Genomic DNA, 16,048 nt, shown 5'->3' with positions numbered 1-16,048 from the left:
TCTGATTAGGTTAACCAGGACTAATGTTTAATCAAAACAGGGAGTTATAGTAAAACTGTCCAGACAGCTTTTCCAGAGGCACACTCCTCTTTAAATAAATATTCCTGTATAGTGAGAAAACAAGCAGAGAAACGGAGCAAAAAGCTGTAAATGGTGTGATTTTAGCTAAATTCAAGAAAAGTATACTTCAGAACCAGTGGTCCACTAATAATGATAAAGTTAATATTGTTAGGTGAACCTGCCCCCAAATAAATTCATAACAATTAGTTAAGGAGTCTTAAGTTTTATTACAAAAATGAAGATGATCAGTTTGATCAAAATGAAAGCTTGCTCACAAGTTTTACATGAATATTCTAAATACAAAGTCTCCTGAAACAACATACTTTTGATATGATTTTCATTTTTTAAAAGGGATGCAAACACTCCATTTTTTCATTTATAATCTCTATCCCAAGACATAGTATTTAATAGTGTATCTTTTCTGCAGTTAAATCCAAATTCACAAGGATAATTGAAACAGACAAAACCTTGTCATTAAAGGTTAAAAATCCATTTTTTTTTTTTTTACAGAGGAGGTAAATCCTTAATAACCAGCCCTTATATATTTTCAGTATCTTGAACTACACTGACATGATTTCCAGTCAGTTTTTTTCCTACCCCTTAAGGCTACAAAGGATTTCTGTTGCAAATCCATTGCAAAAGAATTCTAGACCACTTAATGCAAAAAAATCAAAAAAATAGTTCTCCAATAAAAAGTAAATTTTATAAATGGTAGGAAATAGTATCTGTGGTAAGCTACTAAGTGACATTTTCCCCTATTACTAAACAAATCATGTTACACAGAAAACAGGAAGACAAGTTATCAAATACAACAAGCTTATGCTATGTTTACATCCCTCATTAAAAAAAAATAATTTCATACTTTTAATACATTCCATCTGATATATTTTCCCATCAGGTTGGAGGGGGAGGGTAATACTGTCCATAATTCCACGGATTCTGATAATTGTACTGAAAGGAAAAAGCACATGTTAGCATGCTAAAACTGGCTCGGTTCCATTTATGAAAGTATAATTAAAGCATATACATTTAAGAAACCAGGCATGTGTTCAGTGCTAAAATTCCAAGACTTAACCACAATAGACAATTTATTATACAGTCTGGAATAGAAGTAGTTGTTACAAAAAAAAAAAAAAAAAAGACTATCCTAATTTATTTTTAATTTTATTATTAAATAAATTATTCTAATTATTAAATAAAAAATTATTAAATTATTTTTATTTTCATTTTCGAATAACATCTACAAGCAAAAAATTCAATTAGGTGAACTCACTTGATACCAGGCACTATAATTATATGCCGCTTGATTTGCCTGTAAATCACCATCAATCATCTGTGTAGATGATGAAGTTGTGTCTTCTGTGTGAGCTTTCTTTTCCTCTGGTTCTTCTGACCTAAATACAAGGGAAAAAACTTTAAATTCCCACAGTAAGTACTTTTAAAACAAATGTATGCATGTTTACATTTGTACCTGTGTACATTTGTTTTAGTAAAGTTCTCAACTACTCAAGTTTTGTACAGTTTTTTTCAAATCATGAATGTAAAGTATCTAAATTACCACAACTTGAAGGCAACATTTAAAAGTACGTATCTTTAGGGGTGCTGAGCGTCTGACTTCAACTCAGGTCATGATTTACAGTTCAGTTTGTGTGTTTGAACCCTGGGTTCAGCTCTGTGCTAACAGAGCAGAGCCTGGAGCCTGCTTCAGATTCTGTGTTTCCCTCCCTCTCTCTCTGCCCCTCCCCTACTCACGCACGCTCTCCCCCCCCCCACCCGCCCGCTAAACAATAAACATTAAAAAAATTTTTTTTAATATTTATCTTTAAAGGCATTTTAGCAATGAAATGTCTTTTTTTTAAGCATCATGAATCATTCTGAGCAAGAAGTTACATACCCATTTTCTGCTTTCCTTTTTAAAGAATCCTGTTCTTTTAGGAGTGTTTGATGTTCATCATAAGCATTCAGAAGCCTGAGAGGGAAGGAAAAATAACATCCTATGGAATATACAAAAGCCAAACTGTTAAAAGTTTTAAAGTTTGGACTTACTTTCACTTGGTAACAAAAATATGTTGCAATGAACATAATTTTTTTTTTTTTTTAATGAACCTGCAAGCAAACCTCCTCCCAGCCACCTTTTCCAATTTATTTCTTCTTGGGAAACCACTGCTCTACACTTTCCTTCTCAGTCCATGTGATTCAAATGGGCTTCAGGGATTCAGAACTGGCCAACCACAGCACTATATACCCCTGACCAATAATTTGGTTTAGAGTGAACATTTGACCCAAACCAAGACGTTTAATAACTCCCAGGATTTTTGAGCTACTAGAAAAGTGCCTGTTTTCACTACTACAGTTGACTGAGCTGATGGGATATTGGTCAAGAGCTACCTTTTATTATCATTTCTAACACACGGGGAGAGCCTGCCTAAGAAGTTATTGTACAACTGAGACAGTGGCCTTGAGGATGTGTTTTTGTCCAGTGCAAAGAAGTCCTGAACGTTCTGTAATTTCTACATTTTTGAAATCTAACCATGCTTATTAAAGACACTTGACACCAATTAGGATCAAGTGTATTTAAGCTTTGACCATGTGATAAACTGAATTAGAACTAATATAAAAATACAATATAATTTTTATCACTGATGATTTTTTTTAGTAAAAAAATTCCGATATAATATGCGTATTAAGTCTCACCTGGAACTCAGAACTTCAAAAACAATGTCACTTGAAGCCAAACTGACAGAAAAATCCTAAAGATTCTGTTTTCCTTTTACCATTTTCTGAAATATTTTTTTAAAAACAAAGATGGCCTTATTTTTTAAAGTAATCATTAACCCTAACCCAGATAGTTAACATTTCTGTAGAAATGACCTTGATAATTTACATGCATATACAACATCCCTGAGCAATCTGCATATATACACATCCAATGATAACAACAAATAACTCTGGCCCCAAAATGTTCAAGAGGCTATGAAATTGTTAATCCCAGTGCTCTGGTTGTTCCTCAACACCAAGCACTTTAAATGGACTAATTTCCTTAAGGCTTAAGGAATCCACTTATGGATTAGGTGGTAAGAGACTCAATCTATACATGAGAAAATCTGAAAAGTGAGGAATACACAAATAGTAAGTGACACAGCTAGGATTTAAGTATATATTTAGCTGAATTAAACATCAATTCATGAGTACTAAGGGGGGGCACTTGTGGTGGCCACTGGGTGTTGTATGTAAGTGATGAATCACTGAATTCAACTCCTGAAACCAATACTGCACTGTATGTTGGCTAACTAAAATTAAAAAGAAATAAAAAATCAGTTCTTACCAATACCTACTACCTAAATTCCTAAGTTTCTAATTTCTAAGCTCATCTATTTTTCAGTCAAACCCTTTTTAAATTTCAACTACAACAATCTTAGACCTGATATCCAGACCCTCCATAATTTTATTTGCAAGGACCTGTTATCTTTGTGTTAAGCCTCAGATTTGTCCACATATTACTGCCAATTTCAAATATGTCATTTAATCCCAGTCAAAATTCTTAATAGCTTCCTACTGTCAATCATGGCACTGCGTGTGCTCTGAACCAAGCACAGCACAATCAACATCACACCTTCTACTTCAAAAATCCTCCCATCAAGCAGATGTTACTTTCACATGAACTTTAACTTTCTTCCACAATTTTATTCTTTCCTTACCAGAATCCCATAGTACCCAAATGAAGCCCCATCTCCTCTGTGAAGGATGACAAATCCATTCTGATCCACAGAAAGCACAGCCTTCTTAACAGTTCTGTGCCACCTCATATACTTACCTATTTCCTCTGATTAAACCATCCAACTAGACTAGAAGCTAGAATTACATATCCCATTTCTTTTGTGCACTTTCTTCAGTGCAAAACAAACAGAAGACACTAAATATACAGCACAGGTGGTTAGCAGCATAGACTTTGAAGCAAGTTCTAATCCCAGTTGCACAACGTAATAATAGCTAACTGACCTTGGAAAAACTTCCTAATCTCTTTAAGCCTCTCTTCATCTATTAAAAGAACAACAGTAGCAACAAAAAAATAAGAACAGTACCTACAGCCTCATTAGACCGTTAGGTATTTTACATTAGACAATTCATGGAAAACATTTACTATGATGTAAAGCACATATATACAACTGTATTAAAATTTAACTTCTGTTAAATGTTTTTTAATTTTACTCAACCATCAAAAATGTATACACACATACATAAACAGAGACAAATAATCCTCATTTTATCAACAGCTGTTTCAATAGAAATCACTCTAAATTAGGGTAATTAGAGAAGGGACATGCCTTATAAGAACTGTGATAGTTCCCTACTACAATCAGTTAAGAATGGAACAGCAGCAATGCTCTAATCAATACTTCTGCTCTTCTATTTTGTAAATATAAGTTGCAAACTTGTCCTTTTCCCAAATCCCCTAGAGTAAACCCTTCCACCACCCTCAACTTTCAGCTTTTTACAATGCATGAAATGAGGCCACTAGGCATCATCTGTGCAACCATACTGTTTCCTCCAATCAGAGATAAAATGGCATCCCTATTCTAGATTAACCACATCCACCTTTTGTGGTGTATATACTGTTTCTGTGTTTCAAGGTTCAATCCTTGACCCATTTACTTTTTCAAAGGATTTGCTGTTTCTTGCCTTCTCATTGTTTACATTACAATGCCAAAATTTTGAAAACAATTTGAAGGAAAGACAAACCATATATCCTGTTACACATACACATTTGCAAAACTGCATTTATCCCCATATATATATGAGGAAAAAGAAACATGTTAACTTCTACTAATCATTAAACTCATACAAAATTATTAATGCTCATTTATTATTCAAATAATATATAATTAAGATCTTACTTATTAACATCTGAACCAAAATCTTCAAGAAACTCCACTTTTCTCTGAGAAAATGTAATTCTCATTTTAATAGGTAATGAACCATGTATAGCTTTGTCAAAACAAGTTAGGATATTTTCTTCATTTTGTTTGAGGTCACCACTATATTCCATTTCAAGTAAATTGAGGTATAACTTTGTATTCTCCTGTGTAAAAAGCAGTATCAATTAATAATATTTCTAAAATGTTTTGATTAGAACACAGATATTTAAAATGTCTTAATTTTTATGCCTAAATTTGAAAAATATTGAAAGTCATTAAAATGTAACTCAAGTTAAATATTTTCAGCATACACATAACAGGTGAAAAAACTAATTAGCATACTGATAAGTAATGACATCATCCTGGTATCTCCCCAACTATTAAAATTATTAAATGCCAATAAGTTAAGACCCTGTATCTTATCTTAGATTTACTGTGGCTTGACCTACCATGACAAATATAAAACATTAAAAAATGGTTTCCACAGTTCCACAGACCTGTCATTAGCTTAAAATCTAAAAAGTAAGAAATTTCCTATACACTGCCTTTTGCCAACCGATATGTAAAACGAAATACTTTAAAAAAGAATCTCACTGTTACAGTTGCTAAAACGTAGACATCTGCCATGTTTTTGTTTATAAAGTACTCTCCCAGGTCCTCTACTTAAAACTATCAGTAAATTTGTTGTGAAATTTCTAAATGTGAGGGAAATACAAAGTGTCACAATGTCTGCAACACTTTTTAAACCCAATAATCTTAATTTTCTCAACCTTTTAATACATAATAATTTAAACAATTGTTAAAGATGGCAACATCAGTTTAGAGGGACTGTTGTCTTCATTTAGTAATAAAATATATTACATACAGACCAAATCTTTCATCATAGTTGCCAAAATGGGAAAGAAAAAAAACAAAAACGACCATTTATTTTTTTTTTTATGGAAGATATTCTAAAATACAAATACATACTTTGTCTCTTTCGATTGCTTCCAAAAGCACCTTTCTTGATTTTGGAAGGTTTTTTTGTATTTTGAAAAGATGTCGGGCTAGTTTGATAGCATAAAACGATGATTCATTATTTGATTTAGCATTCTTAATGGCATCCTGAAGCAAATGTTCAGCTTCTTCCATATTTCCATGCCGTCGTTCTAAACTTACTCTTCTCAATCGAACCATTGCCAATCCTAGAACACATTCTTCAAATGTTCTCAAGATATTCCTGGCTTCATTAATATTACCTAGAAATGTTAATTAAATGTTTATGCTTTGATTTAAACTTCTGAAATATCCTTTATGCCAGGTATTGGCAAATAACAGTCCACAGGCTAAATCTAGCCCTCTGCCTGGTTGTTTTTTTTAATTGAAAATAACTGTGCTCATTTGTTTATCTATGGTCTACAGATGCTTTTGGGTGGGCTACAATGGCAGGGTTGTCAGGAAAGAGACCATATGGCCTTCAAAGCCTAAAATATTCACTATCTGGCCTTTAATAGAAAAAAAGTTTACCCCCTGAAGGAAGAAAAGCAAAAACAAAAAACAAGACTGACCTCTGCTCTATACCATCCCTCAAGACTCAATTCCTAGAACTTTATCTTGAAGTTAACTTAAAATCCCAAAAATATCAACTGAATTTCCTCATTCTTACCCTGCTGTTCCTCAAAAGCTGCCCAAAGCATATGCACCATGGGTTTCTTTGGGAGATGAATAGTGCAAGCTCTGCTGAAGACATGCCTCACTCCTTCAATGCTATGGTTTTCCATGTACTTGGCATACTACGTACAGAAACAGAGGAAATACTGAATAATTTACAGTTGAACAAGCCATTAAATATGTGACAGAACGATAAAATTCTATTTTTAAACCCATTCAGCACCTTTATTGAACCACTAGACTAGTTTCTGTAAGGAAGGACGAAGAGAGGCAACGAGGTTGGCATATGCAGCAGTCAAATCTGGTTGCAAGCAGACCATCTCCTAATGCAACAGATATAGTTATATGAACAACATTCAACAGAAGTACAAAAAAGGTTAGTCACTAGATCAATGTTTATAATATGTTCAAGTTTCAGAGCATATAATTTTCTTACCTTAATCCAAAACTCCTCATAGAGGGCACATGATATGACACATCTTTCAAAGAGAACCACAACTCGTTCATGAGTCCCGTTTTCTATTTCAAATTCTAAGTATTCTTTCCAGTTTTTTAGTTGTGCCTTCTCCAATGGTTTCACATGAAAATAAGGTCTTTTAATCTGTAACAAAAGTATAACAGGAAAAAAAAGTAGGACATTGCAACGAAAGTAAACCAATACCAACACCAGAAAACACTAGACTATAGGAACAATACAAACTATCTAAACTATGTACATAATTAATGATGGTGAACCAAGAAAATTTTCATCACCATATTTCATGATAAAAAAATACAACTAAAACCCCTTAAATTTCTTAGGCTTTAAAAACTGAAGAAACAGAATGTATTCTCTATTTAGTCATTTTAATGGCACTACATAATTTTTTTTATTTTCAGCAAATTTATTTCTTTATTAATTTAAAATTGAACAATTATGCTACATAACAGAAAGCAGATCAGTAGGTAACTGGGGCTAGGAGTGGGATACAGGTTACTAAATGAAATGGGGCCAAGGGAACTTTCTGGGATGACAGACTAGTTCTATGTCCTAATTGCTGTAGTGTGCCATACCATAATGTACATATACATGCCAAAACTGAATTTACTAGCCAGTCACAAAAAACCAAATACTGTATGATTCCACTCTCATACGAAAGGCCAGAATAGGGAAATCTATAGAAACATCGAGGAGATTAGTGGTACCTTAGGGCTAGAGCAGGCAGGTGAGGTAGTAGAGGGGTGACAGCTAAAAAGCAAGGTTTGTTTTGTTTTTTTAACGTGCATGTGCACACGAGCAGGAGAGGGGCAGAGAGAGGAAGAGAGAATCCCAAGCAGACTCCATGCTGTTAGCACAGAGCCCGATGTGGTGCTCTCTCTCATAAACCAGGAGATCATGACCTGAGCCAAAATCAAGAGTTGGATGCTGGGGCACCTGGATGGCTCAGTTGGTTGAGCGACCAACTTCGGCTCAGGTCATGATCTCGCAGTTTGTGAGTTCGAGCCCCGCGTCGGGCTCTGTGCTGACAGCTCAGAGCCTGGAGCCTGCTTCGGATTCTGTCTTCCCCTCTCTCTGCCCTCCCCTGCTCATGCTCTGTGTGTGTCTCTGTCTCCCTCAATAATAAATAAACGTCTAAAAAAAAAAAAAAAAGTCGGATGCTTAAGCAACTCAGTGACCCAGGCGCCCCAAGGGTAAGGAATTTGTGAGGTGATGAAAATGTTCCAAAATGCACTATGGTGATTGCTGCATGTATCTGTGAATACACTAAGAACTACTGAATTATACACTTTAAATGGGTAAACTATATGGTAAGTGAATTATATCTCAATAAAGCTATTTCAAAAACAAAAATAATTAGAATCTGTGGGGGGGAAACCTTCATTTTACTACACATCTAAAATGGGTGTATTTTGTAATACGTAAAGTATGAACTCAAACTTGATTCTAAAAACAGAACTATAATAAAATGGTTCAGAGTAAACATATCTTGCAAATCAAATAAATCTGAATTCATTCTATAAGATTCTAAAATTAATAACAGAAAACTGATAATGGTAGAGATAAGTGGGACAAATGTCTTATTACTTAAATAAACAAAATAGTAAAGACATTACTCAAAACGGAAAAATACATTATTCCTATTTTTATATTTTGAAGCCTATTACAAAACAAAAACACTTACACCTTCTTCAAATGTCCACCTTTTACTAACTTCATGCTCATTATAATTAAACATTTCTTGATGAATTTCAATGATTCTATGTCTCATGTTTTCTATTTCTGTAATTAGCTTGGGAAGAAAAAGAAAAAATTTAAATCACACAAGTTAGATAATGAAATTTTTTAATATTACTGCTTACATTTAAGTATTATTCACACCTACTTTAATCTTATAATTGTGATAAGTTTTAAGCTGTTATCAATTATGTGTAAAGTACAATTAACAATACTAAAAGTTAGTTAAAAATCTCCTTAAAAAAACCCACTTTCTCATGTGTATGTATTTAAAAGGGGCTAGTAGATCACAACACAGGCAAAATGCCCCTTCTAAGCTATTTCCAGGTGTCTCATAGTAAAATAGATTCTCTACGTTAAATCTGTATTTAAACTACACCACAGCTAAAGAATTCCCACTTGCCTCAATCAGAAATTAATTTTATATGAGCTACAAGTGATACAACACATGAAGTAAAGGGATATAAAGTCTAGTTTCTCATGCATTAAAGGATTTTTTCCCTAAGTTTAGTTACCTTTGCTGGATCTGTTATGTCTTCAATTCCCGATGGTAGATCATCACCAGGAGGACCATCATCACCACTATGTCCATTTACAGAAGCTAATTCCCTTCGCAGCTGAATAAACTGTTCACCAGTTAACAGATCTCTAGGCAAGTTATTCTGTACATGTTCTTTAAATCTAAAAGAAGCCAATGAAAATAAATGCTCTATATACGAAGCGTAATTTTAGATCCCATTTTCAATTACTACTACACATTACTCTTCCAAAAAAATTCTGATTTAAAACCAAACCCTTTCCTTGTCTACAGTGAAAGCTACCACTTGATTAAATGGTCTACAGACAACTTAATTTTCTTCATGCCTTGGCAATGGAATGGAAAAAGCATGGAGAGGCATAAATCCAAATCCTAGTTCTGTCCATTATTAGTTATTTGACTTATGGGAAGTTTTCCCTTCTTTATGTCTTGGCTTTCTCATCTGTAAAATGGCACAATGCTATTTTGCAAAGTTTTCTTTCTTTCTGCAAAATTACTTTAAAATGAAATAATAGTAATCCCTATTTAAATTATAAATGATCATTTATAAATGATCAACAAACATTTGTAGCTCCTTCCCACTTCTCAATTACTCCTGAATCTGTGTCTGTGCCAAAAACTTCAATGAAATTGCCCTAATTAAAGCCACCAAGTGCCTTTTACATGCAAAATTAAATGGACACTTGTTTCACAGTACAGCCTCTATCCTAAACGTTATCACTATCACTTAAGTCTTCACTACTTAAGCCCTTTAACCACACTTTCCTTTTAGAACCTTCTTTGCCCTTGGCTCAGAGTTACTGCGTTCTTGGTTTTCTTCCAAGTCTCTGACTGATCCTTGATCTGATCTCCTCTGAGGGTTGTCCCTTCCTATCAGTCCCTAAATGTTAGGATTGCCAAGGACTCCATCTGACATTTTGTTCTCATCTATTTTCATTTAATTCATGCCCAATCTTATTAATACAGAAATAATAAGCATTCTATGGTGACTCTAAAACCTATAACTCAAGCCCGTACTTTTCTATCCAATTGCCAAAACTCTGCACAAAGAAATAGGTTAATTTTAAGCAAAAAGTGTTTTGGAAAAAAAGTCATTTCATTTTATCCATGCACACTAGTTTATATATATGCAAATTTTAATAAAAAACACCAAGCTAAAGACCTAAAATAGCTACACTATCTAAATTTGGAAATTTTATGCAACATCTTGAACTAATTGTGTCATTTCATCCACAATCAACACCCTCAGCATTTCTAATTTTGATTAATGGTACTGCCAACCACTCAGTTTCTACATCTCTTCTATTTTGCTTTTATCATTTACATTCCACTGGGTACCAGGTCCTATTGATTTCACCTTCTAAATATAAACTGCTCTTCCAGCCTCTAGTCTCACTATTCCCATCTCAACCCCAATATTGCTATAAAAATATTAAAAAGTAAACATGAAAAACAAAATAGTAAACATGATCATATCCTCCCTGCCCCCCAGCCCATGTCAAAATAACTTCAGTACATTTACCCTGCATTCAGGCTAAAATCCAATCTCCTTAAAGTCTTTATGCTGATCCAAACCAACCTCTCCAATCAAATTATTACACATAGTTGTATATTTATCTTATGTTCCAATCTTATGGATATTTTCCCAAGTTTCTTAAAACTGATTTAGGCTACTGACACCTGAATTTTTATGGATTTTAAGGCTGTCACTCATGTATGTAAATAACATTGGAAACTAATCTAAATTTTGCATAGTCAATGGATACAGAGGCTTAACTTGGATCCGTTTCACCACTGGGAGACAAAAAATACAGACTTCCTTATTAAAAAATTTTTTTTAATGAAGAACTCAAAAGTATAGTAAGAAAATGAACAGATTTAATATTCATATAAATATTAAAATTGTTAGGATACAAATAAAAAACTTTTTAACTACTTACAGAGCACAAACTTAAAATAACTGCTATGTTATATAGGAAATTCTTTCAAATGGTGATAAAATAGGAATACTAAGCAGTAATTTTTCATCAGCCTTTTTTCTACTGAAAACTAATTTATTCAATAAAAAATGGCTGAGTATCTAATATACTGAGCCCTATTCCTAGGTATTAAGGATAAAAAGTATTAGTAAGTCTCAGAAACTGACCAATGTGCAAGAACTATATACAAGAGACATAAATTTAAAGTGGTGTTATTAGCGTTAAGACAAATGTAAATAAATAGGCAGAGTGCTGGCACAAATGACAGAAATACTTTCTATTTTGCTAAACTAAGTTTCATATAGAAAACATTAAGCTATCTGGTTTTGAGTAATATGAGCAACCAGACAAATGGGGGAGCAGAAAAGGTATCACAGCCATAGAAGTAAAAAATACTGCCCTTTGGGAAATTATCAGTATTTAGATATTATTTCTGGAGCTTAGGAACTACGAGGGCATGGGTCTGAGAAGTCAGATCACATCAACAAAGTCCACATGCTAACAATATTTTAAATTAGATACTTTCTTAGAGATGTCATCAGTGTATATCCAGTATACAAACCTACACAACAGAAAAACTATTACAGCACTTAGAACACTTTTTAAAAAAATATGCTCTTCCTCTTCTACATTTTCAACAAGCTTGACGGCCAACACCATTCACACATAACTTGTTTGAGCCTTTATTTCTACAACTTAAATGGTATATAATCTTTTACATAGCTAGTGCTAAATAAACAACTAAGTAGGAGGAGTGTATTAGGCAAAAGAAAACATTCCCCTAGTTCACAAAGCAGTTAGTCATGTCATAAGATTTACTTACACAAACACTACTTGTGAGTTTGCTATATACACTGATAAGGAAAATGTCAAAATATTAAAAGAACAAGAGCAGATTAAAGAGCAATATTTGTAATGCAATCCACTAATGTCTATTATAAGCATCTATACATTTTTAAAAATCTAGTGGGATATTCATTTAATAACAAAAAAAAGATGTGGAGGAAACTATACCAAGAACTTTGGAGCCACACTGTCTAGGTTCCAAACAGCTTCCAACTAACTAACTCTGTGACATTATGCAAGTATTTTAATCTTTCTGTGCCTCTACTTCCATAAAATGGGGATAACAATAGTACCTATACCTCACTGGCTTCATGTGAGGATTAAATTAACTATATGGGATTCAGAACAGCATCTCGTACATGGCAAATGGTATATAACAAGTGTTTCCTAATTTATCTTTCTTACCAACAATAAAGTTCTTATTGTCACAGACTTTGTATCTATACTATAGATCCTAGAAAAATTGGCATGTGAAAAGGCACCCTCTTGTTCTCATAAGGATTTTTAAAAACTTTGTGTTCACTCATTCTTTCAAACATTCACCAAGCATTTGCATATGGGAAGTCTTGTGTTAATAATGTCTTTTAGCAAGTTTCTGCCTAGAAACCTGTGCATCTCCTATACTCCATAAAAAAACAAAGACAGTATATTCAGATCTACATCATTCCTATTCCTAAACTGGATCAGCATAACTTCTGTCTTTAGCAAACTGATCCACGGTACTTTTCAGATGCTTCATTAAGTCTTCTACTTTTTCAGTAAAGAAAAATTTAGAAAATCCTTCAAAAAGTACCTAACTTACAGGCTTTAACACAATACTACTTATAAAAATTGTAACAAACTATAGAAAATATGGTAGCTAAAAAAGCAAGTATTTATCAACATAGTAAATACTTACAACACATACTTTCTTGTTAGAAAGACTCTGAGTCCATATCAGTGGGACACTTTGAGTACATCAGAAAACAGAATGTGGAAATCGTATCACACAGAATTAGTTGTTTTAACAGTACTCATAAAAATGAAATGATACCAGTCAGGACAAATTCATAGTGGAAAATTTAAATGAAATTATTTTTGATTTTGATTTTGATTTTTGATTTTGATTTTGATATAAACAGATCTAGATTTACTACATAAATAATAGATCTTTCACAGTTTTGAACATAAGGTATTATATGAATCACAAAAATGTACCTTTAGTACATCATTGTTTTTTTTTAACTTTTTTTTCTTAAGTAATCTCTACACCCAAAGTGGGGCTCAAACTTAAAACCCTGAGATCGAGTCATATGCTCCACTGACTAAGCCAACCAAGGCATCCTAAGTAAATCATTAAGTTTTAAATAAGCATCTTTATGTGCCATGTACACTGTAAGTTTAGTACCACAAAAAATAATTAAAATTTGATTCTATTTTCTCATTCTTCACCACTCTGAAATATCTTAGGAGTCCCATTATTCTTCATCTATAAAAGGGGTATAGAGAAGCTTCTGTTTAAAAATGGTTAAAATTCCTAAACATTTCATAAGGTATGTGGAAAAATATCAAAATTCAAAAGTGTGTAAATTGTGATTATCAAGCAAGAAACTTTATTCCTGTTTGTATCTAAAAGAATCTTACATGACATTTCAAGAGAATTACAATCCTCAATATTAAGAATTACCTGATTAATCATAATATATCTTAATGATCGGACTTTTCCACCCACCTCTGAAAATGATGACTGTACAGCTGTGTTGGAATACCAAGAATGCGATCATATATAGCTGTAACTTCTCTCAGGTTTCCCTGTTCATTTTCCCAGTTTATATACATTTCCCATAGTCTGTCAGATCGGAAATCTGTTCCTGCAGCTAAAACAGCATGCTCGAAAGTTCTGAAAAATTAAATTACTTCTAAGGTATCTTTCCAAGATAAAATCACTTTTAAAATATTATTTCTACACCCTGCAATATATACAGATATCAAATCCTTAAGTTGTACGCCTAAAACTATTATGTCAATTATACCTCAATTTCAAAAAATTTTTAAAAATTAAAACATTATTTCTAAATTTCAGAAGATTATGCTAAATTCAAAATTATATTCAACTGCTTCTCATATAAGCAGGGAGCAAAAAGCAGAAGGAATAACGCAAGTATACAATAACTAATTATTAAAAAAGAGTAAGGAAACAAAAAGGGAATATATGTATGTTTATAGAATTTTATCTTATACAGAATTATAATGCAAACATACACACTGCAAACATATAGAGTGTCAATGCAGACACTTAAATATTTGTTAAACTTGAAATGTTGAATAGATACATTTAGGGCAGAAGACAGAAACTAATTTTATCTCAATTTAAAGAATAATTTTCTGGAAAAATAACTCCAAGAAGGGACCCAGCTGCCTTGTAACGGAATGAGAAGTAGACATATATTTTAAAACTTTCAAAAGTCTCTCCTGCTACGTCTCCAGCTAACTAAAAAATAACTAAAAAACAAACAAACAAAAAAACACATGTATTTTTAAACTACCTAACTCATTTCAAAGAGATTTTTGTAAGCAATTTTGATCACTGGATTTGACATCCCGATGGGATAAAACTTTTAGATACACATTTTCAAAATAAGTATCTTATAATCAACAGGGGTTTTTAACAGTATAAAAGTACCCTGCCTAGATTAACCTACAACTTTAATACAATCCCAATCAAAGCTCTAACAAATTTTGAGTGGGTCAGGTAAAACAAATTCTAACAGTGAGCTAACATACAAAAAGGGCAATGCAGTGGCATTTTCCTGAAAGACATCAAAAGAAATTAGGAAGCTATAGTAATTAAAAGTATGGCACTAGCCAGGTAACATAAAAATGGATCACAAAATAGTTTCAAGAAAACAAAATAGATCAATGTACATGTGAAAGATTAGTATACGATAAAGAAGTTATTTTAAACCAACATAGAAAAGCCTGACAAAATAAAAGGTTAATTTGTGTCTTAAAAAAGATACAAATTTAAATGCTAGATGAATAAATGGTAACAAAAAACTATTAAGAAATTAGAAGAAAACACCAGATTTATATATTCTTGACAAGATAGGCCCAAAACTCAGACACCAACAAAAGATTAAAGACTGAGCCACATTAAGAAAAAAATGATAAAAAGACATGAAAAAGAAACATCCTAAACAAACTTTAAAGAATGTGTTATGTGCTAAAACTGGAGGGAATATGTTAATATAGGTAATAAAGGATTGAATGTGTATGTGTGTGCATGCACATGTGTATGTTTATATCTAACCTTTTTAAGACAGTAAAACACATGTTACTGCCCCTGCAGAATCCCAAAATGATTCAGGAAATTAACACACCAGACACTAAGAAAAGTTGGGGAGTTGGGAGAGGAAGTATGATAAGAAGGTAATGAACTAAAGACAGGATGTTACAAGAAGATTTGTTTAATGAATGGTAAGAAACCTTAAACCCTCTTCTTTTCTGCCCAGCTATGGGATTTCAAGAGCTAGGTATACATTCTCCAGGCAGATCAGATGATCCTTAAACGAGAAACCACCTGACACAGGAGTAAGATATAAGAATACCAACACTGGGATTCCCCCAACAAAAACCTGAGTGGCCACTTGACCATGCTACTGTGAAGCTTGCCAGGCCAACTAATAGCCCACAAATAAGACCCACAGAGCTTACATTCCATTTATTAAAATCACATCTTTAACATGAACAGAAATCCAGATATCACACAAGTCAGAGACAAAAACAAGTAAACAGAAACACTTTAGAGGAAACAGTGCTGGGAGTAGAGGAAAACATCAACATTTCTTAATACCTTTTAAAAAAT

General features: G+C 33.0%; 1 protein-coding gene and 1 non-coding gene across 7 annotated transcripts in view; both read right to left on the bottom strand.

Annotated features, from left to right (window-relative positions):
• Positions 1-267: 267 nt before the first annotated feature.
• PRPF39 (pre-mRNA processing factor 39) overlaps positions 268-16,048 on the bottom strand; it is a 39,740-nt gene continuing 23,959 nt past the window's right edge. For 5 of the 6 annotated variants that reach the window (XM_047075652.1, XM_047075653.1, XM_047075654.1 and 2 more), the window contains 10 exons: positions 13,916-14,083; positions 9,357-9,522; positions 8,789-8,896; positions 7,063-7,227; positions 6,622-6,748; positions 5,946-6,214; positions 4,956-5,140; positions 1,955-2,029; positions 1,334-1,454; positions 268-1,011 (listed from right to left, as the gene is read on the bottom strand). In XM_047075652.1, the coding sequence (XP_046931608.1) occupies positions 955-1,011; positions 1,334-1,454; positions 1,955-2,029; positions 4,956-5,140; positions 5,946-6,214; positions 6,622-6,748; positions 7,063-7,227; positions 8,789-8,896; positions 9,357-9,522; positions 13,916-14,083 (1,441 nt within the window). In that variant the 3' untranslated portion in view covers positions 268-954. Of the gene's footprint in view, positions 1,012-1,333; positions 1,455-1,954; positions 2,055-4,955; positions 5,141-5,945; positions 6,215-6,621; positions 6,749-7,062; positions 7,228-8,788; positions 8,897-9,356; positions 9,523-13,915; positions 14,084-16,048 lie in introns of those variants that run through there. The other variant, XR_006961339.1, reaches the window with a different exon arrangement.
• On the bottom strand, positions 5,783-5,868 carry LOC124509034 (small nucleolar RNA SNORD127). Its single transcript, XR_006961393.1, has one exon. It is a non-coding gene; the product is annotated as a small nucleolar RNA SNORD127 (small nucleolar RNA).

This window comes from Lynx rufus, unplaced genomic scaffold (genome assembly GCF_022079265.1).
Source record: "Lynx rufus isolate CCGP_SWC_20201006 ecotype Redwood Valley unplaced genomic scaffold, mLynRuf1.p SCAF_13, whole genome shotgun sequence".
In the NCBI taxonomy this organism is placed as follows: Eukaryota; Metazoa; Chordata; class Mammalia; order Carnivora; family Felidae; genus Lynx; species Lynx rufus.
Note: the sequence above shows the minus strand (reverse complement) of the source record. Positions and strands in the feature narration are given on the sequence as shown.